Source organism: Pholis gunnellus (genome assembly GCF_910591455.1).
Source record: "Pholis gunnellus genome assembly, chromosome: 8".
Taxonomy (NCBI): Eukaryota; Metazoa; Chordata; class Actinopteri; order Perciformes; family Pholidae; genus Pholis; species Pholis gunnellus.
Genome location: NC_136534.1, coordinates 17,060,950 through 17,088,536, shown reverse-complemented (window position 1 = coordinate 17,088,536; position 27,587 = coordinate 17,060,950). Strand labels below are relative to the sequence as shown.

Sequence of the window (27,587 nt, the reverse complement as noted above, 5' to 3'; positions counted from 1 at the left end):
TTGAGCTTGTGATTCTTCCTTTATTTTACATTTTTGCCATATTTCATCACAAACCAAGTCGGTCACATCTGCAAATTAATTGTCTGTCAACAGTTCTGCCTTCCAAAATACATCGTGGATTGAGTGACAACTTTGCTGCAGAATTTATGACAAATAATAAACCACTCATTCTCTTAAGAACATTTTTGAAAAACATGCTGCCTGTAAAGGTTTTGCAATGATGATGAATTTGAAATAAGTTTATTTTTAAGCAGTAACACTGCTACACAGTGCCGTATAACACAATGAGCTGTTACTACTGTTATGAAGGACTGAACGCTGACATGGACACCTGCACAGTCTCAGATCATCTCGATCGCTGGCTCTCTTGGAGGGTTTTTCTTGTTATACTGAGCGATGCGGCTCTCCATGACTGGACGGAAGTGGCGGATCAGTCCCTGTAGTTACAAAGTGAAGGGTGAAGAGAAACAAAAGTTCTTGTTAAAATGTAAATTAGTACTTGTTTGAACTTGTTTCATTGACAGCTTCATGTTTTGGCGACTGGTTTAAAAAAAAATAAGAATCCAGAGATGTCACCTGCACGGGCCAAGCTGCTCCGTCCCCCAGCGCACAGATGGTGTGTCCCTCTATCTGCTTGCTTAGCTCCCAGATCATATCAATCTCTGAAGCTGCCGCTTCTCCTCGAACAAACCTCCACATTATTTTATCCATCCAGTCGACTCCTGAGGGAGGACAAACAGAGGACCCAGTAGAAAAAAGTATTCACACTGAAGAGCATACTTAAACTTTGAGCAATGTTTTGACGAAACACAGATTTTCTTCTGGTAAATACACACATCAAGGGAATTTACAATACTTTCCATTTTGTTTTTTATACTTAATACTAATTTTAAGTAAGTTAAATATTGAATGAGGGGCTTTAACTTGTACCAGAGTATTTTACATTACAGTAGTGTTTATTTTTCCTATAATACTTCTCTCAGCACACAAGTAATATGTGGGTAGTTAAAGCTTAAAGGAGCTCTAATTCCAGTGTGCAGCTACTAGTAATGTATTCATGACTTTTCCATCCCCTGCTAACTCACTAAGGTGTTGTGGATGTGCACTTGACTATTCTAGCCTATTAAAGAGAGAAAAGGCCACTGAAAAACATATTGAGAGTATTAGTTTTTAAGAAGCATCAAAGGGTGAGGTGATGCATTTTCAAACCATTTCACTGCATGGTGACTGTCTTGTATGGATGGATGGATTACTGAATGGAGCTACCGGGTCAGCCTAAAGGCCTTCACCCCTGGCCTTCACCTAAAAAATGTCACTCCAACAGACAAGCACCAACCAGAAAGAGTCTCAAAATGACCACAAATAAACATACAATGACCTCAAGAAGACTACAAAGAGACACAAAACAACTACTAAGAGACGAGAAACGACTATAAAAAGGGGGAAAACATCTATAAAGTCTATGTGTCATGCTCCGATGTAGGAGAGGTGGTGGGGCCTGTTAAATGTCGGTGCCCAGGGGCCCATTGTCTCATACACCGTCCATGCGGTCTCTTAAGTGGTGAATACATTGTGCAGTTCCTTACCCTCTCTGCAGGGGGTGCACTGGCCACAGCTCTCGTGTTTGTAGAACTCAACCAACCGTGCGATGGCTCTGATCACATCAGTCTGGAGGAAAAACACAATTCTCAGATTTATCTCTCCAGACTGATTGTTACTGAAGCTGCAGTGTATTCTCTTATCTACATATTTCAGGGATCTGTTTACCGATTTGTCCAGGACGATGATGGCAGCTGTTCCCAGCGCAGTCTCTGCACGGACCAGGTCATCGAAATCCATCAAAACATCGTTGCACACATGCTGAGGGATGATGGGAGTGGAGGACCCCCCTGGGATCACTCCTAATAGATTGTCCCAGCCGCCCCTCACTCCTCCTACACCAACCGCACAAGAGGAGACAGGAAGTCATGTCAGCATCTCTTATAGTAAACCAGCATCAACACAGCGGTGGACCGTAAACACACACACACACACACACACACACACACACACACACACACACACACACACACACCTGCGTGTCTCTCTATTAGCTCCCGTAGAGGAATAGACATCTCTTCCTCCACCGTGCATGGTGTGTTCACGTGACCGGAGATGTTGAACAGCTTCGTCCCAGAGTTCCTCTCCCTCCCGAAGCTGGCGAACCAAGCGCCGCCTCGACGACAGATCGCGGGCGCCACAGCAACCGTCTCCACATTGGAGACTGTCGTTGGGCATCCAAACACACCTTGAGGTGGAGAGGGATGAAGGAGGGAATAATCACTCAAGAACTGTAATTACAACACAATTTTGTAGTTTCTCAAACCATAATTAACTCCAGTAGGAAACCAGATGTATGAGGCTGTGGTGCTTTTACCTCACCTATGTCTGCAGGAAATGGCGGCTTGAGTCTGGGTTTCCCTTGTTTGCCCTCAAGAGACTCGATGAGGGCCGTCTCCTCCCCGCAGATGTAGGCTCCGGCCCCCCGCATCACAAACACATCAAAGTCAAACCCAGAGCCACAGGCGTTCTTACCCATCAGCCCTGCTTTGTATGCCTCATTAATAGCCACCTGTTTATAGAGTAAAAAACAAACAGCATGAATCACACAGCATCTATGGATTGACGAGTCACCCATCTGGACCTTTGTGTACCTGCAGATTTGAGGACTCATTGTAAAACTCTCCTCTGATGTAGATGTACGCAGCACGAGCGCCCATGGCTCTCCCAGCGATCAGGCAGCCTTCTATTAACTTATGGGGGTCGTGACGCATTATCTCACGGTCTTTACATGTCCCAGGCTCCCCCTCATCAGCATTCACCACCAGGTACTTAGGTCTAAGGACACAGGGAAGAAGGAAACACTCAATACACTGATAGTGTCATTAGTGGTGTGAGTGAAGTGTTTCTTTCCTTCTCCTACCTGCCGTCACTTGGTTTGTTCATGAAGCTCCACTTCATGCCGGTGGGGAAGCCTGCTCCTCCTCTGCCTCGAAGCCCTGACATTTTCACCTCATTTATGATCCAGTCCGATCCCTTCAGCATGATCTCCTTTGTCTTGTACCAGTCTCCTCGTTTGAGTGACCCCTTGAGTCTGTTAAGAAGAGAGAGAGAGAGAGAAATGAACAAGCATGTCGACGGAGTTTCAGGTCATTAAAGACTTCAAACTTTTATGTTTTTACCTCCAGTCATGCCGGCCATATAAGTTGGTGAATATCCTGTCTTCGTCACTCAGAGGACCAAATGTGGTCTTTTTTGGCTTCACCTGGTGAGAGAGAAAGATAAAAGAGAAGTGTGATTGATGAGGCGGCATTGATGGATGCATGAAATTTAGAGATGTCATCACTTAAGGGCTGAAACCATTGTTTTCATTATTGATTGATAATGAAATGATGATTAATCAATTAATAATTTTGTGTATATAATGTCAGAAATTCGTTAAAAGGTGAGTTCTCCAAATGTCTATTTTGTACGTCCAAACAGTCCAAAGATGTTCCGTTTATTCATGTTTATGTCACATCTGAGAAGCTGGAACCAACCATTTTTGGGTATTTTTGCTGAGAAATGACATAAATGATTATTCAATCATAGTTAGCACTTCATTTTCAGTTGATCAAATAATCGTTGCAGCTCTGCATCACTTGTAATTACAATACTGACATGATAGTGAAATCTATGAATTATATGAAATAGTATTCGAATTTCAGAGGCCTCATGTATTTTGTTTCGCATGTCAATATGTGGAATTTTGTGTTCCGACTCAGGAAATATGCATCTTTAGAGTACATGTGAATTAGTACAACTTATTTCTGTGAATTGACTAAATTTGGGTAATTTAAAATTCATGGTTAAAATGTTTTAAACAGTTTTAAAATCACCACGGTATGTTAAAATAAATGAAATCACTTTGTGACAACATCTGAAATCACAGTAACCAAACTGATCTGAATAGCTCAAAATAAAATTATGAAAATAACATTGAAGTAATGTGGCTGGTGGGAGTCACAAAGCATATTGAAATCACTTTGTGTAATATAAATACATGTAATATAAATACATATTACAGAACATGGAATGTGGTAATAACATGTTTAAACATTTAATTAAATATAACCTACCCCTTTAACACTTTCTGTGATCACAAACACTTACAAGAAACCTAAACTCTATTAGAATCGTAATATACATATATACCTGTCACATCTTTTTATATCATATAGAACAATGGGAAAATACTTAAACCCAAACACCGGTTGACACAAAATAGCTAATTAAAGAATATCATCATGTGTATCTCTGTAGCTCTGTTGGCTAATCTCCTTATTACTTGATGCGTGTCAAAAATGTGTCACGCATGTATTTGAAAGTAAACATGTAGGCCAGTGTGCTGAGTCGTAGAGTGTATTGCGTGCTACCTGTTGCAGTGCGTGTGTTGCGGTGTGCATGCAGGCCTACCTGCGACTGGGCTGCAGTGCTGTAGGTCAGACGCGGAGCGACATGACGCGCCACAACGCCCCACGGCATCCGCCGAGGCAGCATCCTGCAGGAGACAGACACCTCCAACCCTCTTCAAACACGTGTATACCCCCAAAGCCTTTTCTGCCCACAGTCTCCGTTTGACTTCGAGTGCAATCAAATCGATTTCTGAAACAGAGCTCCAGTGTGGGCCTGCTGGTTCAGCCTAATTAAAAACTAAGAGGATTAACTAACGAACTACGTCACATCCTATCCCAGCTGCCCGTGCGGCTCCCAACAGGTGCCCAATCTTTCACAGGTGCGTGTGCGCGCACACACACACTTAATTAATTGTTGAGTGTCAGGACCACTACTAGGGCTATCATAAGGGACTTTGTGCATGATTTACAGGCTTATAAATGGATTGTTAATGTGAAGATAACCACTAAATATATCAAAGGTCCACAACTAGTCATTGATTAACTCATTTGACAACAGGCCTTTTTCACAGCAGACATTTTGACTTGTCATATAGGAAAAGTACAGGTGTTACAGGCCTGTTCTTTTCCTTCTGGGACATGTCAGAGTAGCTGTGAAAAAGGCCTACTTCTTTCTATTATTATTGTATGTGTTCCAATACAGATATTTAGTGTGCCAGAAAATTAATTTCAAATACAGTATGCAGCATGCAAGCCAGCATGCTTTTCTGGCTACTCTGACCCACAGTCCTTTGTGCAGCAAAAATATGAACAAGAGGGTCAAGTTCAAGGTTCCATGTTGTGACAAAGTAGTATTTCCCAATTGAATACATACTGCATGCAACAGTGCATACTTTGTCAGGGCAACTGCAGTATGTACTAAAAGTGAAAACAAAAAGTAAGTAATTTGGAACACAGTCCGTGTGTTTAAGATTAAGAAAGCAGTAGTGGGCAGGAAGTGAGCAGTCCAAAAAACTATGGGGTATTTTAAAGACATTTCAATTTAAAGAATGTATTCTACTTTCAAGGGGGGCTAGCATTAATAATGATGTATGTAAATCTAAGTTTATTTCAGAGTCATATTATCTTAACTTACTAGTTTGTCCACCAGAGAGCACAAGTCAACTGTAAAATGTTACTCTGCACACATGTTGGCAACTCTTTAATTACCAAATCAACTTTTTACTAAAGCCCTGAAAGAGTTGTTTTTGTAAAAGAAATCAATAACAGAAACATGGAAAAGATCAAGCTTAGATATCTTTATTTTCTTTACATTAACTGAAACAAATGATGGGAAAATGAATTCATATCTCTGAGAAGGTTCCACTAAAAACGGAAAGACAAAAGTGTATCCCTGATAGCGGGGTCTCTACACAGACCGGACCCCATGTCCCTTCACCAAAGCCAAGAAAACAAACCGCTCACATAGAAACACACACTTCACAGCTGGCATCAGTTAACCCTCATTCATTCACAAAGCTCCGACCGGGAGCACCAACACCCTCCATGAACAAGACCAACCGTCATACTGATATTCCAGTAGGACTAGTTCCAGTAAGGCCAGCAGTTTACTGTCATGCCGATCATTTACCTATTTTTTTTAATCCCACAATAGGTTTAATTAATTTGGTTTTCAACTGTCTGTCAAATGATAAGAAATCTACAAAATCTCGTATTTTCATTCATGTTTATTGCCAAGTATGTTCACACATACAAGGATTACAGACACTTTAATAACATATATATTTTAACATTCTTATATTTCATATATATATATATATATATATATATATATATATATATATATATATATATATATATATATATATATATATATATATATATATATATATAAATTTCCATTTTACTATTGTTTTTTGTTTATTAAGTTAAATTCCTTGCAAACACACTTGGCAATAAACCATTGTGATTGTGAAACTACTGGCCTTAAACTTTCATGAAGAGAGTCAATCACCTGACAGCACCAAACAATTGCTTCCCATTTTATATTTTGTATAATCACTTAGTGCATTGCTCAAGAATTCCTGAGAGTAGTTGCAGCACAAAAAAAATAGAAATTCTAAGGCAACTTCATCCCAATATATATCATATTGACTATTAATTCTGTACTACTATGCAGGAGGAAGAGTATTCAATGTATGCAGGATTTAAAGAAGCATTTCAATCACAATCTTAAATGTTATCGAGTGAGTTAATGGACTAGATATGGAAGGTCAGACAAAAAGGCTTGAAGCTCTCAAATCTCATAGTGCAAATAAACTACAAATAATAAAAAGAAAAAAGATTTACTACACAACAAGGAGCGGATAGTGCACACAAGGCCAGTACAGCGCGACTGCTACAGCATGGTCTGTCTGCATGGGTTTCAAGAGATTTGGGAATAAAAAGACAACTGCCGTTGTTTAAAGCCATTGATGATTGCATCACACACTGCGTAAGGCCTTAATGTACTGGTCTTGGGAAAGCATGATGAAACTAAAAAAGGTTTTTGGTCAAAGATAGATTAACTCAAAGGATAATGGCCCCTTTAGACACAGCGGTGGCCGATCTAAAAGAACTGCCATGTTAACATGTGATACAGTACTATACATGTTAAAATAACAACAGAAAAGCATGCTGAAAATGTCAAACAAAGTCATTTTGTGTTCCAGTTACATCAAAAAAGGTTTTAAACCCCCTGACTTTTTCCTTGCTCAGTTCCCGTCTCTTAACCCCGGATGGAATGTGCCTGTATTATTGCAGTACCTGACAGGGTTTAATGTGCAAAGAATGCATTTGAGGAAGAATTCGCCAAAACAAGACAAGCAGCCCATAAAAAAAGGCGGTAAGTCACATGGAGATGTTGAGTCAAAATCTTTAGCGCAATGCAATGTTTTGTAAGACTTGTGATCTGTGTCCCCTCCTTGGATTTGGTCTCACAAAAGAGTTTCAGCAGAAGAACCATAATAAATAACAATAAATAAATAAGTACAGAAAGGGGGGGGGCGCCATCTCATTCATCCCCTCACCTTTTTCCCCCCTTTTCTATTTTTTTCTTTTCAAACAAGGAACCTAAATGAGCGCATTGGAAGACTGAAATCCTCAGCCTTTGGGAAAAGCAGAATCGTCTTCAACATAATCAACATCAACTCATTGACCCGGACTTTGTCTCTTTTGGTCAGGCATTTAACACAGAGCTCTACGGCTCTGAAACACTCAAACATGGAAGCAGATTCTTTCTCATGGCTATCAAAACCGTTGGGAAGAGTCTTCTCTTCAAACCCAACATTGGCTACAATTCACCTCTCTCCTCTCCTGTTAACTTAGGATTTAAGAAAACAGTTCAACTAAAAATCTTTGGTTTAAGCACCAACTCAAAGCAGAGATTACCACTAACAAGAAAAGACACAACGAACATTATTGCTTTCAATGTACAGAATGAGTTTGATTAATTACACTGCGTTTCCACTGATAACCACCAGAGGACAGCGGGCACACAAACTCATTGTTGTGATCTAGGTGATATGACTTCTGAATTACACCTGAATCAATACATTTAATATTGTAACTACAATCTAACATCTTCAAAATTCCCTTCATGTTGCAGCTCTGGATTTTAGTTTGCATAGTGAAAAGCATCCCAGTTACCACACACGCAACACACGCACGTCCAGCTAGAAAAATCAAACCAAACAGCTCAAAACTGAAGTACATGAAATTAAACAGCAAACGAGAAATAAAATCTAAAAGACGAGTGAAATAAAAACGCCAAGAGCCAGAAGACAAACATTTAAAATATCTAAGAAAACCCGTTTTCCATTTTTTTCTTTGAATATCATTTAGTTGTTTTTATTTTGTAAGCGCTCTCTATGTGGGAGCAGCAGGTCATTAGTCCAGCCACCTGAGTGAGATTTTTTTTTTTTTACTGTGGATGCTCAACCACACAGACACGCACACATACATACATACACACACACACACACACACACACCCTCTTTTTACTATTCCTCTTCCTCTACTTCCTCTTCTCCAATTTCCTCTTCAACTTCATCAGCCCATCGGTCACGCCGCGCGGCCGGCGAGTGGGTTCCTCCTGGATCTTCTCCCTCCGCCTCTCGGCCCCCTCGCAGCTCCAGACCTCGCAGGAAGATCTCCGGATAGCCGGCCAGCCTGTGAGGCCCAAGTTGAGCCAAAGCCTGAAGGGCGAGGGATCGATCCCTCTCGACGTCAGCTGGAAACATCAGCGGGGGGCCGACACCGGATCCGCTCCCACCATCCAGCACCGTGTGAGGGAAGAACGCGGAGGAGTGGGCCTGTAAAGACAAGGCCTCCAGAGGGTTGGACTGCTCCCTCCCGCCTTCATCTCCTCTCCCATCCTCCCCAAGCTCAGCCCCACGTCTGGGCCGACGCGTGCGCAGCTCCAGGCAGCTGTGTCCCTTGCGGTGACGCTGGAGGTGGTCCTCTCGGGCAAAGGCCTTGTGGCAGAGCGGGCACTCAAAGGGCCTCGCCCCGCTGTGGAGGGACAGGTGGTTTTTTAGGTCGTACGAGTGGAGAAAGCGGGCAGGGCAGTGAGGGCAGGGGTATGGACGCTCGCCTGTGTGTTTCCTCATGTGGATCTTCAACTTATCATTCCTAATGAGGGGACAAAAAGGGAAGATGAAGAATGAAGAGAAAGGAAGGGGAAAGTGAGAAACAAGATTGCAATACATTGTAAATCTTTGTGCACATTATATGCGAGTAGTAACTGTACCGGGTGAAACGGACTCCGCAGGCCGAGCACTGGAAGGGCTTCTCTCCCGTGTGTGTCCTCATGTGTCGGGGCAGTTTTCCTGCTCCGTGGATGATCTTCTGACAAACTGGGCACTGCTGGGGCGTCTGAGACTTCCTCTTTCTCCCACCTCCCGCTGCCGAGGCCGCCGCTCCTCGATCAGCTACAGAGGTAGGTACGGAGGTGCTCTCCATCAGCACACCGTCGTCACCGAAAGCCTCCATGTCCTCATCCTCTGACAGCCTGTCATTCGAGGGCGGGACAGCAGGTGGGTGGGCTATATGGGGGCGCTCATGCAGCCAGTGAAGGAGCCCTCCATTTAGTGTGGCCCCTTTCCCTGGCTTTCGGATCGCCCTGGGATCTCCGTTCTGCCTGGATTTGACGCGGAGCTCCTCCTGTTCGGGGCTGGGAGGCTGGGTAGACGGCAGGGAGCGGAAGCTGTCGGACGAAGGTGAAGGGTGCGAGACGGGAGAAGCAGGTGGTGGGTTAAAAACTGAGGAGTTGATGTGACGCGACGCAATTTTTTTCATCTTCTTTTTGTCCATTTTTCTTCGAGACCCTCTCTCCACCCCACTGTCACCCCCCGCCATCCTCTCAGTAGCTGTGTTTTGGGCTCTCTGCTCCTCTGTTATCTCCCCCTCCACCTTCTCCCCCAGGATGTCTCTGCACGCGTCGGTCACACACTGGATGCCCAGAAGCTGAGCCCCTCGCAGCACATCTCTCATCCCAGAGCTGGGGATGGTCAGAGTGGCAGTGTAGGCAAACTCCAGCAGGGCGTCCAGGGCGTCGGGCGCCACGCAGTCGAGCTGGCACACGCTGAAACCTCCTCCGCCCTCGCCGCCTCCCTCCTCCGCCCCGAACAGCCCGCGGAAGTAGAGACTGACGGCGGCCATGACAGAGCGGTGAGTTGGGTAGCGTGCCCCGCGGGATGTCAGAGTGAGGTCACAGAGAAGGCCTGTCCTCCTCTGGTTATTTAGGTGGGACAAGAGCTCGTTGCTGTGCTCCGGGAAGGGGATCCCAATCAGACCGTCCTCTCCTGGAGACATTGCCACCTACGGGAAAGAAAAAGGAAGATCAGGTAAGTGGAGGGAATGAGGTCTGAGCAAACGAAGCAATTGACAGATTTGTACCACAATCAGCATTTAAAATGAATACAATATTTTCTAATGAATTCCATCTTTGCAGTTTCTAACATTGAAAGAATACCCTTCTTCTTCTTCCTCTTTCAGAGAGCCAAGCATAGACCGAAAAGTACCGAAAAGTAAATCTTCCGTAGCGTGACTGACACAAGGAGTTTCTTTCACGTGAGGGACAATTTAAACCGGGCTTAGCAACAACTCTCCCCCCTTATCCTACCCCCCCGTACTTTCCCTCCAGATTACTAAATCAGGAGGCGGTGATTTTGGCCAGCGACATGGGGGTTGAGGCACCGGAAGGCGAATGCGATGGAGATGATGGAGTCAGCAGGAGAGGCAAAATATAACAGCAAGAATGAGAAATAACCATTAGAGCAGAGAGAGAGAGAGAGAGAGAGACAGATAAAACCAAATGATCGATAACGACGTGGAAAGGATGCAGGATTACGCAATGTACGGTATGTGCTGTGGCCAAAGGGCAGTAGGTTAATGCCCGTGTGAAACCCTTATAGCATTAGCCGTTTGATTAAAATACCTGGAGAAGACAGAGAGGGACAAATGGAGGATAGAGAAGAAAGAAAATCAAGCGGGGGACAGGGAGGAAGTCACTGCGGGTGTGGGTGAAAGGGGGGAGTACCAGTGAAAGAATGAGGAAGGAAGAAACAGCAAGATAATGATCACAATCTTTACGACGACTGGAATAAAAGTACATCATTCACAAACTTACTTATAAAAATATGGACAGTTACTATATTTCAATCCTCTTAGTTTTTGTTATCCCAATAAAAAAGATCTTCACCAGTAAATTTGACGACGCAGAGGTACGAGTGTTGGGTCGAAGGTGAAATATCGTACTGCGAGTCAAAAGGACAATAACTTTCTTTATTTCTCTTTGTGAGACACAACAAGGTCTGTCGGTAATAAGACCCAACAACTCTCTTCTTTGACTCCCTAAGCTCGCACCTCACCTTGGCCACACTATACCTGCTCAACAATATCTCTCACACACACACCTGAGCAGACCAGATTTTCCACAAACAACTCACCCTCCAGATTCCCCCTCCCTGCCCTTCATCTCCCTTCCATAGAAACTGGCAGCCCCCTGGCCATCCAATAACAAGTGTTCACACAGTGCCCAGAGGGCTCTGCACGACGACGGTACATCCACCTGACTAACCTGCTCCAAAACACACCTTATTAAATACACACAGAGACAAGAGCACGCACACACACACACACACAAGTAACCGTACACACATTGCGTGCCGATCTGAGGCTCCCCCTCCCACTATTGTTACATTTAACCTGTTCTGTGATGAACTTAACGCCTTTTTTAAAACACATACTTACGTACGTATAAATGTACTCCACCCATTAAAAAAAAAAAAAAAAAGACACGAAAGTACAGCCAGTTAAATAACTACCTAATTTGCCAACACTTCCCATCGCGCAAATCGATATCAAACCTCCCAAATGTTCCTTTCCTCACCCCCAGGACGAGATAAAGTACCCAAATGTTCAGCCTACCTTCTCCGTCTTCATGGGCACGGGCACAGTCAGCCGGAGACGAGGCAGCGCGTGTCTCACGGCATCCATCTTTCCGCGCTTTACAACTCTTCTCCCTCTGCTGTCTTTGAAAACCACTTTTTTTTTCTATTTCCTTCAACCCCTTAGATGTTTAACTTAAAGGACTGATCTCTCTGTCAGAAGTCGGGGTAAAGCGTTCATCCTTGGGGATGTCTACCTCTTTGGCACAGTCTGTCACTCAATCTCCTTCCTGTTGTATCAAAAAGAGGGTTCATAGTGACGAAGGCAGATTTAGAGATACCTCTCCCTCCCCCCCAGGTCGCCTACGCGCCCCTCTCTCGCCAAAAACCCAACGGCCCATTTTCCGAACACTTTCCGATAAACACCAACTCCTCGTCGACCTCTCCCTGTTCAGAAAGAGGCCGACAGGTAGGTCAGGAGCAGTCTATCTGAGGTCATGTCACTGTGGATGGTCTAGAATAAATAACCTTCAGGCTTCAGACCAAACACGTGAATTGAACTGGTTTGACAGGAAGGAAACCGACACAAGCAACCAAAGCACCTCAGAAATACCAATATTTCTTTAGTCAACTCACAGAGTGTCAAAGTTGAACAATCATGTAAGAACCAAAATCATATTGGCATTATGAGTCATATTACACCCAGGAACAAACATTCAGGTAGCTGCAATATGAGAGCAAAACCATATTGCGTTGCACTACAGAGACAAACTGGTGCAGAAAGCTCTTCCTCTGTAACACGGGCTAAACGTCACCGAGTGCTCTTTACAGATAAATAAAAAAAAACACCACGCTCTCCATAACAGACATTTACTGTTATTTTTCAAGCCAAAGCAGTTTCATGAGAGTTATCTCTACAACTTGAGGCAACAAGGACGGCGTGTGCTGCTGCAGCCGCTGACACAGAAGAGTGAGGGAGTTAAGGGGCATGTGTTTGCTTTGTCTCTTGCACACACACACACACACACACACACACTGTTCTTTTCTTTTTGTATTCACACCACATCCCATTTATACTAGCCAATATGCTAATAGATCAATCAAAGACTCCACAAATTCTCTGGTTCCAGATTTTCTGTCTTACATGATTGTAAACTGAATATCTTTAGATTTGGGATAGTCGGTTGGTCAAAACAAGATGCTTAAAAAACTTGTGATGGAGCATTTTTCACTATTTTCTGACATTTTATGGACAAATATTTAACAGAGAAAAGAATGTGTAGATGAATTGTTAGTTGCAGCCAGCTGCATAGTACACAGATGTCCAACAGCATGCTGGAAAAGAAGCATCACAGGGAGAAAGAAACCCACCAGAAGGTCGCCACCTGAGCCTCAGTAGGACAAAGTGTAAAAGCATCCCTTGACCTTGCGTGAGTACAGTTTGTCTCAGTGCAAGTAGACACGACAACAGACCTGAATGTCTCATTTAAGGAACACCATCAACGGTAATCATTGTTTAAATGCATCCACAGGAAAACAGTATGGTTGATAATAATTACTATGTGCATAAATACACAATATATCACGTTTGGCCCAATTTCTGAAATCCCCTCAATGAGCGAAACGTCACTAAAACACAAAAAAACTGAAATCTCAAGCAAAGCAGTGCAGACAAGCGAGACACAAAGGGGTTTCAGGAGGAGCACACAACAACGCACGTTAAATTTCCGGCGCAGGGGAGAGAGAAAAAAAAAAAAAAAGCATCATGGGTGGTTGGTGGTTCGAGCTTGTTATTTTAGGCATATTCCTTAGAACACAGGCGTGTTCGGAAAATAATAAGATTGCAAAGAATTTGCAATGATTCCCATAAATTTTATGTCTGTCAGTGAGTCACTTAATACTGACACAAGATGACACACACACACACACACACACACACACACACACACACACACACACACACACACACACACACACACACACACACACACACACACACACACACACACACACACACACACACACACACACACACACCTCTTTTCCTTCCTTGTCACCTTGTTTCGGTATTTTTGTTGCTAGCCAAGGACATGTCTGCATAAGTTGCCGAATCTTCCAACATATAATGTTAAAACAGCCCACAGGCAGATAACACAAACACATTTTGTCTTTCAAACTAAATAATGTTAGTTTACAAGCCTGTATTCAACTATGATCATTACAAATAATTACTGTCATGGTACAGTTATGTTTATTCCTGCTAATGAGGGATCACTACCTTAAAGTGAAATAACTGATATCGCCTTTAGGTGTCATTTCAAGTAATTGTTCATCTTTCCAAAACACACAACCACAAAAGAAGCTCACTTAAATAGAGTATTTTATCTCAACTAAATTTGCCATTTTATCACTTTTTACGCCCTAACGCTACAGATGTTAAGATATTATCCTTTCAACTATTGTCTCTCATCTCTTTGTTTTCACCTCCTACTCTTTTTGTCAACGGTGGAGGAATTCACCTCCTCTGCAACTCTACGGTTTCCTCATCCCTTGCTTTCATTATGTGCACACTCTTCCTCTCTCTTAACAACAAGGATGTAATATGTTAATAACTACATTTTGAAGAACTGCCAACAACATCTGGATATTTTCTATGATTTTGTCTTCATCCAACTGTCAGCCCAAGTGTCACAAACCTAAAGAAAGAAGTAAGTTGTACGACTAGACCGTAAAAAGTGAGAAAACTCAAATGAAACATTTAGAAGAGAATCCATCGGGGACTGCTTTTTACTGACGAGGAAATGGAAACTTAAATCCACCATTACTGTCCACTTCCACGCCTCAGAGTAACTCACTTGACATAAATATGGTTAGAGGCCAGGAAACTTAGAGCAGCAGGATTGACCAAACATGCACACAAAGATGTATTCTTCAGTATAAAAGCAGGTTATAGGTTTGCACCGTCTATATCATGAAATCCCTCTGCTCACACCCAAGTGTGCGACGACTGGAACTAGAACCGTTAGTGTTGTTTTTATGGGTCTTATTTTCCGTTAAAGGTTGTACGTGTTCCCAGTCCACCTCAATTATATCAGGCTCCAGAGCTAAAGGGGGAAAATATGACTTTACACTATTCACAGAAAACTGTGGCGGAGAGGGAGAAGGAGAAATGCTTTATGAATTCTGATGTCAGATGTTTTCCAAAGTGCCCGTTTGTGACTGTGTGACTGTGTGTGTGTGTGTGTGTGACTGTGTGTGTGTGTGTGTGTGTGTGTGTGTGTGTGTGTGTGTGTGTGTGTGTGTGTGAGAGAGTGCGTGTGTGTAAGTTGGTTAATGTGAGCTCGTACAGTTGGTTGCATGTGTTGCAGCTTTCTCAGTACTTAAATAAAGTTTAAGGATAACTCTTAGTTTTGAACAAAGTCATGAATTAATTTGTATGTAAAAAGGTAATAAGAGTAACATTTTAAAAGCAAATGTAACACAATTTAGCAACAATATTTCATGTTTTTACGTCCAACATGTTATGTTGTAAATACCTGTATGGAGATACATTTCTACATATTGCAGGAGCTCAAATACATTAAAGAATGTATTTATAACAGCAAAATCACAAATAAGGGGAAGTTGTCTATTCTGTACAGCAAATGAAACAAGTGTTTTCATTCAGATAAAACCCACTCCTTGAGAAGTTATTCATAACCACAACATAACAAATGATGTTGCTGAACTACCACTGTGCAAGAAAAACAAGAAAGCGACCAAACCCATGGAAAGTAAGATACAAGCTCATACCGTAGCTCCTCCACACAATCGTCTTCCTCTCACCACTGTTCTTCCTGGCGACACACTGATTTTAAGGGTTAAGAAAGAAGGTTTTCACCCTCACGTCACTTATTTGGGGTAGTGAGTGTGGTGCTGGGACACCTTCTCTGAGGAAGAGTAGGGGAGGAGGAAACGTGGGGGAATGAGAAGAGATGGGAGTACACACATCTGCCAAACCAAAGCTGCCCAACAGAGCACTCTCACAGGACGATCTGCGGGCAAAACTTTCTCGTTTAAGCTACAAATACAAAACTACACTAGGATATACACAAAGCTGACACATCCAGGTCTTCTAATAAAAACGGCTCGTCTCTGCCAGGAGATAAAACACGAGCTCCACCCGTTCTGCGTCCCAACAGTTCCCCCTGGACTGAACATTTGCATCCCACCAGGAGATATAAAAACAGACGCAACCGGGGAGAATTTGAATCTGCATTTGAATTTGTCAAAGACCAGACTTGAGACACCATCATGATAATAAGAATGATTGCAGCCGGCCATGACAGGACATAAAGAGGAATGGAAAGATAGAATAAGGAGTCCAGCGGGCTGATGTTACTCAGCAGAACTTCAGGTCTTTTATTCACGAAGACCCTGCAACCAAGCCCTCCTCTGTCTTTACAGCAACTGGGGCATTATATGTTGTGTGTGTGTGTGTGTGTGTGTGTGTGTGTGTGTGTGTGTGTGTGTGTGTGTGTGTGTGTGTGTGTGGGCGCATGCGCACTTTGTGGTCTTAGTTCCAAGAGCACATTACATTATTCATTTGGCTGGCAGCGCGGAGGCCCTTATCCCCTCGCCCTCACACACCACAAACTCTCCACTGCGAGCTACAACAGCAGCCAGTTTGCATGCCAGACCTGAACAGCAAAGTGAGGATTATCAGTTTGTCCACACACGGGTGAGACGCTTGGCTGCACATATACGCTCTGTCCCGTAAAATTCACCCACTTCCAACCTGAAGTTTAAATAAATAAGAAATAAAACTCTTTGTAAGGGTATCAATTATCCTAATAATGTTAAATAAACGCCTTCAATTTAACAACTTAGTATATTTTTGGGGATGAATATTGGGGCTTTATGAAAGATGTTTTCTCACAAGAAGACTTGGTAGTAATTCTACTGAACTTTAAGGGTTGAATGACAGCAGAGAACAATTATATCTTATTGTAATAAAGCCTTTAGGACCAGTAAAAGAATCTCTACACGATCCCAAGCCTCATATTACAATAAGATATGTAGATTATATTGATATATTACCCTGGTCTATGTGCAACCCTACATACTGTACCATCAATCTTTAATTTACTGTTTTTTTTTACTAAGATATGGTAAAGTTAAACACGAGTGATTTTGCTCACTAGTCTCCATGTTTGAAGCAGGATGCATCCATTCGTGATTATTTGCCCACTTTTTAAAATCATTTTTATACAATGTAAAGCTATTTCTTCTTTACAACTTTTTGACGCTGAAGAGACATTGTATATTTTTTGGTAATTTTTTCTCAAATTAGTGTAATATGTCATATTTCTGCAGTTTGCCACTGCGAAAATATGAAAGAGCAGGAGCAGGAAAATAAATAAATCTGAGGTTGGAAAGAGGAAAAGATTTGAAAAAGAGACAACAAAAAGGAACCCGAGGGAGGTACGTTTTCTAAAAACACACACGTTCTTAGAAATCACACAAGAAAAAGGAGGTATGGGGGAGGAGAAACACATGAGAGTGAGTGAACGGGGAGTGGGTGTAGAGATATACTCGGAGATAAAGCAAAGAAGAGGTTAAGACAGGAAAATCTAGTCCCGGCCTCGAACAATCTGTGTTAGCGAGGAGACATGAAACAAGAGGAGACAGAGTTAAGTTACAAGGGGAGAGGGGAGAGGAAGGGGGGAGACAGAAAAAGAGAAGGGAGAGAAGCAGTGACATGACGACTGGGACATAAAACCCATGCACGCAGTCACAGGAAGTAGCAAGAGTCCTCGCAGGTGTGTGTGTGTGTGTATGTGTGTGTGTGTGCAGATGTGGTAGAAGCCACCTCTATCATTAGCGTCGCCAAAAGCGAGTTTCACCCTCGGGTTCAAAATCATAATCCAAAGTCATTTTACATCGAGCATTCACATGGAGAGGAGACAATGTTAATGTTTTGTAAATACATTTCATGATTACATTATTTTTTGAAGATTAACTTGAGAAATATTTTTATTATAGACCGTAAAAATTGTACATTCACGACTAGAAGTTCCCTGTTCAGTCAGAATTAACATCAAGGCCAATATCAGACTCTTAGTAACCATTAATAATATAAATATATCATTTGTATTCTTAAATACACTTCTAATTATCTTGTTTTACACATTTGATGTAGCTATGAAAATAAAAAGAGTCACAGAGGAGTAACAATCTGCTTTTTGTCTATTGTTGTCTATAGACACTAGAAACAAAACGGACATATTTAGCTGCACTGTCCCTTTAATTAACTTTTTGTGTGTGTAGAGTGATATTAAAGGCCATGATGTCATTGTGTGGTATGTAAGTAGTTGCAAAATTAATTATTTTGAAATATTATTTTATTTATTTCAAAGATGAGCGATGTTGAGTTTAATGAATTACTCTAAAATTATATTCAGGTTTTTTCGTACTCTGATCTGTTGCCATTTTCTACAAATGTTTTGATGAATGCTCTCTTTGAAATAAAATGTAAATAAGCAATTCATAAAAGAACATTAATGAATTCCACATGAACATATACCCATAAACTGTGAAGAAACATTTAAAGTAGCATCAGATTTGACCAAATGTTTGCATTTGTGCATCTATGTTGAAACTGAACATAAAAACAACAACTGACAATATAGTCAACATAATGTAACTATACTATAAATCCGTTTGTGACACTTAAAATATATATTTTTAAATATGTAACTATACAATGCAGTCAAACATAAACTGCGAAAATTACTTTGGAACTGAATCTACAACTCTCATCATTTAAATAATAAAGTAGCTCTCAGAAAAAGGATGTGTGGAGGTTTTAGCCACACAGACACTTTAAACCTATGAACGTGTTCACGTGGACTGTATTATTATTACTGTAGGTGTTCTCCTGTTCCTGTGTGGGTGAATGCGGAGATGTTCGGAAGACACAACTCTCAGTACGTTACGTTTGTTATTATTTAGCCCTGGGTTTGGGTGGTGGGCTGATGTTAATAATGCGTGTTCGTTGTGTGGTGCTCACAGTTTCTCAATGTCAACTCCTCTGCCTGAGAATATATATACATGCAAAGAATGAATAAAGCAAATAATAGCAGCGGTAGCTGCAGAACACAACAATATCAGTTTTTGAACTGAGCTTTTTAGTTTAGAACACGCATTTAGATTAACTTATATATTTTTATAATATTATGATATGACAATTTTGTTTTTCTGAAGTTGCCACATCACAGGGAGGGTCTCAACAACTGCTGCTGTTCTCCTACACAAAATACTGCTATTGCAAAAGCACTGGACACACACACACACACAAACAGAGCGAGAAGTGTCGCAAACTAACTGATCCTGATCAGTTTCCTCTTCCTGTGTCTCAGTAAAGATGGTCGAGCACTAGAACAGATGGAGAGATAAATGGAAGACAAAGTGATACAGAGAAACAGCTCAGACAGAGATCAAGAAAGAAGAAAGCAGAAAGCTAAATAAAACATTAAGATCTGTAGAAGCAGAGAGAAGTAAAAAAGCAAATCGGAGGTCATGAGTGAAAGATGCGTCACCTTCCTGATAAATCAGCTTAACGGCGCGGTAGGGAGGGGAGGAGACGGTTTGATTTTACTGTAACTACAGTCCATGAATTAGATCACAACTTCAGAATAACTTCCACTAGTGCACAACTGCATCGCCCACTGCTGTGCTGTCAAAAAAAAAAAGAGTCAAGAACCAGACAGCTGCGTAAGTAAAACACGACGACAGACATGAGGTTAAACTGACTGATGACTTCTCTCCCAGACGTCTCATAGAAATCATGAAACTCTATTTCACACTCTGTATGATGGATGTTTGATCAGCATTTCTTGAGGAAGAAGCGAAAAAATAAATGCGTATTTTGTTAAGAGAATTTTGGTTCAAACAAAAGACTTTAAAAATATGAATCTGTCCTTTCTGCAACAAAACTAATGGCATTTTTTAATATATTAACGAAACAAAAGTGACTTTATTATTCCAAAAGGGAAGGTATGCGGCCTTTTTGGAATAAAAGCCTCCATTTGCTGCTGGAGTTCCCCTTTGAACATCGCACATGAAAGGGGTCACTTTCAGCAGCAACGACTCCCTTTGCCTGCTGATGTTTGGGTGTTTGTTCTCACTTTCCCTGAAGTGTTGCCTCACTGTACCTATTTATGATAACCGCCCGCTCAATGTGTACAGAAACAATTGCACTGTTACTAGAAGAGCTGAATCATGATCACTCCTTGAGCTTTTTTTATTTTTTTTCTCTCAAGCCTGTTTTTTCTCTCTTCTCAGACTCTTTACAAGAAGAAGAAGAGTCACGGCCACCTGGCGATTGGTTAACGCTGGGTGGCGTGGGATGCGAGGCTGGTGGTCGAGAGCGAGGGAGGGCTGTCAAATGCTACAGAAACTCATGACTGAAAAGAGGAAACGGCAGATACATAACTTCCTCTATTGACACAGATCGAGTGTGGGCAAGACTCAACTGTATCAGCAGCAGACTGAATTACGGACACAGTGGAGTCACCCCTGTGCCCTGCGCCATTACTGCCTCGAAGTGGGGAAACAACCGCTATATATGGTGAAAACGGGCCACCGGTGCAGAGGTCACGGATTTTGCACATTTTAAAAATAAATGGGACTCATAATCATAAAACTAATAAGTTACAGCAGTGAACTAATCACCACAACATCCACTGAAATGTATTGTTCTTTATTGAACTGGAGGACACACCAGTCTGACTGCGGAGGGGAAATGTCTCCTTGTTTGTTGCGTGAATGTGAAAGTAAGCGTAGGGAATAGAGAGGTTTTCTCACAATAAAGATTGTTGCAACGTCGACGAAAAGCCTGAGAAAAAGGGTGAGACACCTCAAAATATTAGGGGCAAAGGGAGAAGCCTTTACTTTCTTCAACTCCTATTCTGCCTCCCCCGTTCGGTCTCTCTCTTCCCACCTCTCACTCTCTCAGTCGGTTTGTATGAAACTGAAAGAACCATGTATGAAAAGGGGGAATTTATATGGGCTCACATGCCCCAATTAAAGCATTTCCTGGAACTGTGTGCATGCATGTTTATATATATATATATATATATATATATATATATATATATATATATATATATATGCATGTGTGAATGTTTGCATGTGTTGGAAGTGTATACGTGTGTGTGCCTCAACTGACAGACCACTTAATGTCACTTCCCCCTACCCATCAGATCACGGACACATGGTTGTCACTAGTGTAGCAAAGCCAAGGTCACATGATATGTCACACCAACTTGCCGACCACGCACGCACGCACACACGCGCACACACACAAATTCAAACTTGACTCAAATGAAATCCAAGCGCCGATGACTTTATGTAACGTATCATCCGTTTTTATGCTTAAAAGAGAGGAATGCACACCACAGCATGATACTCTAAAAAAACTTTACGGTCTATAAATGATAAAGTATTTTGAAATATAACTTCGAAAATGTTTTACAACTGAAATCATTGCGTTAAAAAGCTAAAATCTACTAATTCAGTGTAGTTGGAGATGCTCTTTATAGTCAAATGTAGTATAGTAAATACTATATACACATTCACATTAAAGAACTCGATCTAGATATTCATTACAGCAGTTAGTTTTAGGGTACAGTCTTCTCAGCAAGATAAAGGAATATCAGAAATATGAATTCCTTGTGGTCCAGTTTCAAGTCTTAAAACTTGGAATCATTTTTTTTGAGTTATAGTTTTTCTCGGTTGAAGTAACTAGAATTTTATATCTGGTATCCGTTTAATGATCTCTAATAAAGTACACTATTCATAAATTGAGCTTTAGACAGTCCATAAAACTCACGTTTTTCATTGTCATAATTCATATTCTCTCTCGGTGCATTTTAATTGCAAGCTTTTATTAATTATCCAGCATAGCTTCAGTCTGAAGCTGAAGAAGATGTTAATGTTGTTGGCTTTGGAGAAATGGTCCTAGCTCAGCCTGTTACACTAACATCAATACCTTTAAAGCTTCTCAAAAGCAGCGTTGCATTGTTGTGATTGTATCACATACCAAAAACCTATAAATATCATAAGCCCGTTTTAAACACAAGAGTGTATTTTTGGCATCATTCCCTAACCTTCTTTAAAAGCCAATTGTAGTTTGTCTGCTGCATTCGCTCTATAACTGCAGAGGAGATGACTTCCAGGTTGCCTATAAAATATTCAAAAGTTTGACCACTTTATTCAGCTCATATTTATTGCAAAGACAAGGAAGTTTTCAAGTAGAGCCTCCTCCATCATTTAAAGAAAAACTATATTTAATCAGGTTTGACCCCCGCAACAATGTGTTTGTGGTGTAAATTGCGGTGTGACAGACTGAATAAAACAGATACACATCGCCGTTCTGGATGATTCGTATCAGGAAAATCAGACGACCTCTTTTCTAAGTACATCTCTTCTTTGTGTTACACGGACAGGACGTGCTGAGCTCCATGAACTCAAATGAGTCAGTCCATTTCTTATCATTCAGGAATTAATTTAACTTGTTTTTAAAATCTCAAATGTTTTCATTAATTCATTCTGTTAAAACACACTGGGCATTTAGTGTGGTTAGAACAGCTCATTATACAACGCAAATGAAAACATCACTGACACCTACAACAGTAATGAGATGGCATGTCACTGCATAGCAAACAAGTTGAAACAACTTCAAAGTTGCAAAACATTACGCCTTCCAGCATTTACATTATGGATGAATAGAGAGGACAGGAAACAGCGTTGGCTCCTATTCATTCCTGTACAAGTTGCCAAGTATCGGGCTCCCTTCTTTATCATCTATTTTACTCTAAATAGGTCCATCATTTACTAAATGAGCATCATGTTGTATTAGCAACTAGCGATTGAGACCATAAACGTATAATGTTTTCTGAGGTAACAAATCAGGTGAGAAGTACGGTCATTTTCTCATCGACTTCTTTACGATCAGACTTCTTTGTACAACCAGAGGAGTCGCCCCCTGCTGGCCATTAGACAGACTCTCTTTCACTTTCACTCTGACCCGGAGGTTGCGTATTTTTAAGAGGACATATTTATATAATGAAGAATAAGAAAGACAAGCAGAATCAAATGTTGGGACTAATCACTCCAATACTTTGACAGTGAATTAGTTCCGACCTTCTTTCAGATTCGGCTGCTCGTAGCCACTGAATGGTTTCTCAAAAGTATCTTAAAGACATCAGTAGGATTCAAACAAAGCACCTGTACAATCAATCACATCTTTGTCGTCGTCCCCGACAGCATGGCCACCTTCGAGTGTGGCCATTTGGAGCGATTATTAACACCTTTGCCTTTTGATGTGACACTTTGTACCAACTGCTTCACTTGAAGGATAACACACTCTTAAGATTATCTATGTCCCATTGTAACAAACACAGTATATACGATGAGGGATTCCTACCTCCGGTCCATAAACCCAGGAGAAGATGGGTGCCGGGTTTCTTCTGCCTCTCGCTCGTCCCCCTCCTCTTCGGTCCTTTGCTTGGAGGTCAGCAGAGCTCATACACCTGAAAGAAAAGGCACAGAAGTGTGAACAAATGAACCCAGTTTGATCTCTGAGTCAGGCCTTCACCCGGTATGTGAACAAAGACATGCCGAACTAATTGAGTTGTCTACGCTCTTGTAAAATAGGTTAGATTAAGTTCATGTGAACACACACACACACACACACACACACACACACACACACACACACACCAGGTGTAATTTGGGGTGGAGTGGGGGTTCTTGTAAAAGAGCAGAAATAAAAAGACGCAGATAGAAACCGACCGCTTCCTACTTTGACTTCTTCAGAAAATAAATTCTCTAACAGTCAGTGAGGTTATGAAAGCACCCCCCCACACACACACACACACAAACACACACACACACACACCCACACACACCTCTTTGAGTTGAATGTGATGAACAGCATACTGTACGTACTGTAATGTTATGATTTCCACAGATCTCAAAGAAATATTTTTTTAAATGTAGGAAATGATGTGGCGAACGTGTCTGAAGTGCAGACTCAGACTAAACGCACAACGATGAAGCTTCACGGGGGAAACCGCAGGTATCAGCTAGCAGAAGCATGTAGCAGAAGCATGTAGCAGAAGCATGTAGCAGAAGCATGCCCGTAGAAAGCAAGAGCAGGACGGAGGTCGTGTCAGGACAGCGGGAACGAGGGATGAAGCACAGATGTCTAATTATGTTGCAGACAAAGCTCAGGCAAACAGAGCTGGCATTAAGAATTTATTTAAAAACCCTGATGGCTCCTCCGTATGTGTGGAGTCGTCCCAACACGAGAGAGCATTAGAGGGCCACTCACATGATGGCATGCACCCAGGGAACAAAAAAAAAAAAAAAAAAAGCTTTGAAACTTGTCTTCCTCTTCGTCCACAAGCTCAGGCCGTAGCTGTCAGCCCCATCTGAAGTCCAGAGCTGAGGACAAAAAACTAAAAAAACTCCCAACAACACTTGAGACTAGAGGGCAAAAGGCATTAACTACCTGCATGCACAGCTAAAGATTTAACCAAACAGGCTGTGTCCAACAGAGGGAAACCAAACCCAAGCCGGTTGAGCTTGTTAGGCCGGTCTGTCAGAGGGGCGAGTCAGCAACATATCTACCTCTGTAATCACACACATACACACAAGCCCACTTGCATGACAGCCCTCCCCACCCATGAGGCAGAAAAAAAGCCCTAACCTAACATTACAGCCTGAACACATCCTATTGTAACAGTGACAGGATTAAAATAAAACACTGGGTGCGCCATGGGGAGGAGGATGATGATGAGGATGATGATTAACAGACCACTGAAGGGGGATCATTTAGGTGCAGGAGGCTAAAAAACCAACAGCTCCACTGCGTGCTCTGCGTGCCCATGAGCAGCAGAGAGGCAGGTAATGTGCGTGAGAGCAGGTTAGGTTTTGGATGTCAGCCGGTGTTCTCGGCTATAATTAGCAGCAGAGTCTCCAGAAATGTACCCGCCGACCCTGCTCTCCCTCTCTCTCTCTCTCACCTGGCCAATACTGACAAACATACCAGACAGCGGCTGCAGCACCTGCTGCAAAAAAAAAACACACTACCACACAGCTTACGTTTCAGGTTGTGCATTTAAAAGCCCAGCTGTATTATAACTGGGAATGAAATGTCGACGAGAGTTAGCCTGCCGAGTAGGCTACTCGTGACGTAGTTAGTCCTCCCGTGACCCCGATCGGGAAAGGAAAGGAGAGGAGGGAGGGAGGGAGGTTGAGGCAAACCGGCACTGTCATGGCAAACGGACTTGTCACTGAACCTACATCACATATAAACTTAAAACGTGTTTGTGTTATGATTCACAATTTAAATCAACAGCAGGCAGGTGAAGCGGTTACCTGAGTGCCGGTGTGTCACCTGTTCAGACTCGTCGCCTCCCACCTGACCGGCCTCTACACTTCCTGGATTACTCCGTCCCACCCTGCCTACTTCTTCTTCTTCTTCTTCTTTTTTTAGTGCTCGCAGCTCTTGTCTTTTTCTTCTGCACCGGGGGGTCCTGTCGTCCTCAGCTCGACACCCGCGAGGTTTTAATCTTCGCCAGCTCGTGCGTCAGCGTTTTTTCTTCTTATTGCGGGTCTTCTCGTGTCTTGTCTCTGCAGACCGCAGGTTTCTCGGGGCTGTTGTGACCCCCCCCCCTCTCTCTCCCTGTCTGTTGCCTTCGCTGGCCGACTCCGGCTCCCAGCTCCTTCTTTCTGAGAACCAGGAAGCGGCTTGCCCTACTTACACCCAGCCGCGGATTGGCTCTGGCAGGGCTGGAGAAGAGACCGCCGGGGTGGGCAGGGCACATGGGAGGGAGGGAGAGAGAGAGAGGAAGAGAGGGAGAGAGAGAGAGAGAGAGAGAGGACGGAGGGGGTCTGGCTCAGATGCGATAGGCCAAAAGCGGTGTCTGTCGCCGTAGCGGTGGCGGAGGGAGGAGAGAGTGGGCAGGTTTGGAGACCCCGCTCCTCCTCCTACTCCTCTCTCCCTCGGGCATCACCGCGCGCATAGGTGGGTAAGGTAGGGCGGGCAGTGAAAGCGAAGTGAAGGATATCTACCTATTGCTCACCTGTCCTTAGTGCCCCCCCCCCATACACACCCCACCCCCACACACACACAATCCTCATGGCTCAGCAATATTCCCCCCGCAGCCCTCGTGAAGTGAGCACGGATGGAGAGACGGAAGTGCACTTGATGGATCAAGTTAAACGGAACCTATTGTGATAAATGAAACTTTTACGGAGGATGTGTCACATCCAGTGTGAAGAGCAGCAAAGGGCAACACCAGGGACTTTTTAAAATGACTTGTGGTTAATCGGTGAATCATAAACACGTATCATCCATAGTTTGCTGAAGAGAATAATGCAGTAGATGAGTAAACTCTTTTTTTTCTTTTTTCCAGCGAAAGAAAAGTGACACAGACACCAAACAGCAGCCCTCATTTCACTGTAGAAAAAAAAACTTGAACACTTACGTATATAGCCTACCTCCTGTTTGAAGTGGTTAGGGTATGGGAATCACCTCGCTTTTTAAAATCTCATCCTCGTCTACTGTAGCTCCAAGAGTGTGTGTGTGTGTTGGTGGGATTTTGAAGTGAGGGTGCAGGAAGTCTATATATAATGTTGCGGTGAGCTCAGCCAGCCCACCTATTGCCACCCCCCTAACCTTAAATCTGTGCTTGTTCTGCGGTTGTGCTACCAGACAAAGACGTAAAACTACATGTGCACCACATGTTCCATACATGCAACTGATTCCTCATGTTTGTATTAAACCGTTGGTTCCCAACCTGGGGGGTCACGAGACGATTGGATAATAAAAGCAAAGAGCTGCTGCTCCACAAATTCTGTTTATTTTACTCTTTTATTGGGAAATTCTGGATATTTCATTTATCCTAGCCTCTAAAAATGATTCGTATAAAACAATCTGAAAACTCACTATGAATCCAGTGAATACAACTTGCAGAACACGTAGCCTACACGCGGACTGTGTCTATTACCATATAATGCAACACTAGTGTGATGAGGAATACGATACTCATAAATGTCCGTTTGTAGCCCAAGAAACTCCCTGGCACTCTAGTTTGTTTCCATCGCGGCCCCAGAGTAAAGACTTCCATCTGAGTCTATTTCAGAGCCAGAATGAAGGGCAGCAATTACAGTTTTGTTTATCCCCCCACCTCTTTTCATGGTCTGCCATCATTAACCTCTTCTCCTTGCTCCACAGTGGCTTCTCCTCCTCACATGTCCTCATCAATTAAATGTCCCCCCTGATCTCGCAATTTACTGTAAAGACCCAAACTTAAGAAATATAAAAGGTGCTATTGTGCAAGATGCTCCTTCTTCCTGCTGTGTTGATTATTAAAGTGCCATCGCCATCTAGTGGTCACCATGCAGCCAGCACTCCTGGGTCCTGAAGAGGAAACACTCCAAGCGAAAACATTTTTCATGCACTGGTAATTTTTGAGATTTGGGGTTATTTGCTTACATAATTTGTCTCCTTTTTAGACTAGTGGAGAGAAAACACCAAAAATACACATACTCCTCTTTGTCTGATTGTGTCTGTAGCGTTCTCCTAAATTCACCATTAGCATTACATAATGCCTAATTTACATTATTTGCAAATATAAAAATAGCATTTCGGAAACTAATCCACTGAGGA

The 27,587-nt window shown here is 42.5% G+C and overlaps 2 protein-coding genes across 3 annotated transcripts; both read right to left on the bottom strand.

Annotated features, from left to right (window-relative positions):
- Window positions 1-5: 5 nt before the first annotated feature.
- Window positions 6-4,695, bottom strand: LOC306699772 (NADH dehydrogenase [ubiquinone] flavoprotein 1, mitochondrial-like). The gene is made up of 10 exons (XM_079164500.1): window positions 4,495-4,695; window positions 3,222-3,304; window positions 2,963-3,133; window positions 2,694-2,877; window positions 2,422-2,611; window positions 2,075-2,287; window positions 1,768-1,934; window positions 1,587-1,668; window positions 577-722; window positions 6-437 (listed from the first exon to the last, which is right to left on the bottom strand). Exons 1-10 carry the CDS (start codon window positions 4,576-4,578, stop codon window positions 342-344), a joined length of 1,416 nt encoding a protein of 471 aa, XP_079020626.1. The 5' UTR covers window positions 4,579-4,695; the 3' UTR covers window positions 6-341.
- Window positions 4,696-6,297: 1,602 nt separating this feature from the next.
- zbtb7b (zinc finger and BTB domain containing 7B) lies at window positions 6,298-25,715 on the bottom strand. 2 transcript variants are annotated; one of them, XM_079164496.1, is made up of 4 exons: window positions 25,311-25,715; window positions 23,334-23,439; window positions 9,223-10,292; window positions 6,298-9,104 (listed from the first exon to the last, which is right to left on the bottom strand). In XM_079164496.1, exons 2-4 carry the CDS (start codon window positions 23,433-23,435, stop codon window positions 8,474-8,476), a joined length of 1,803 nt encoding a protein of 600 aa, XP_079020622.1. In that variant the 5' UTR covers window positions 23,436-23,439; window positions 25,311-25,715; the 3' UTR covers window positions 6,298-8,473. The 2 variants fall into 2 exon arrangements, with proteins under 2 accessions (XP_079020622.1, XP_079020621.1); XM_079164495.1 differs by having other exon boundaries at window positions 6,299-9,104; window positions 25,292-25,715.
- Window positions 25,716-27,587: the final 1,872 nt, after the last annotated feature.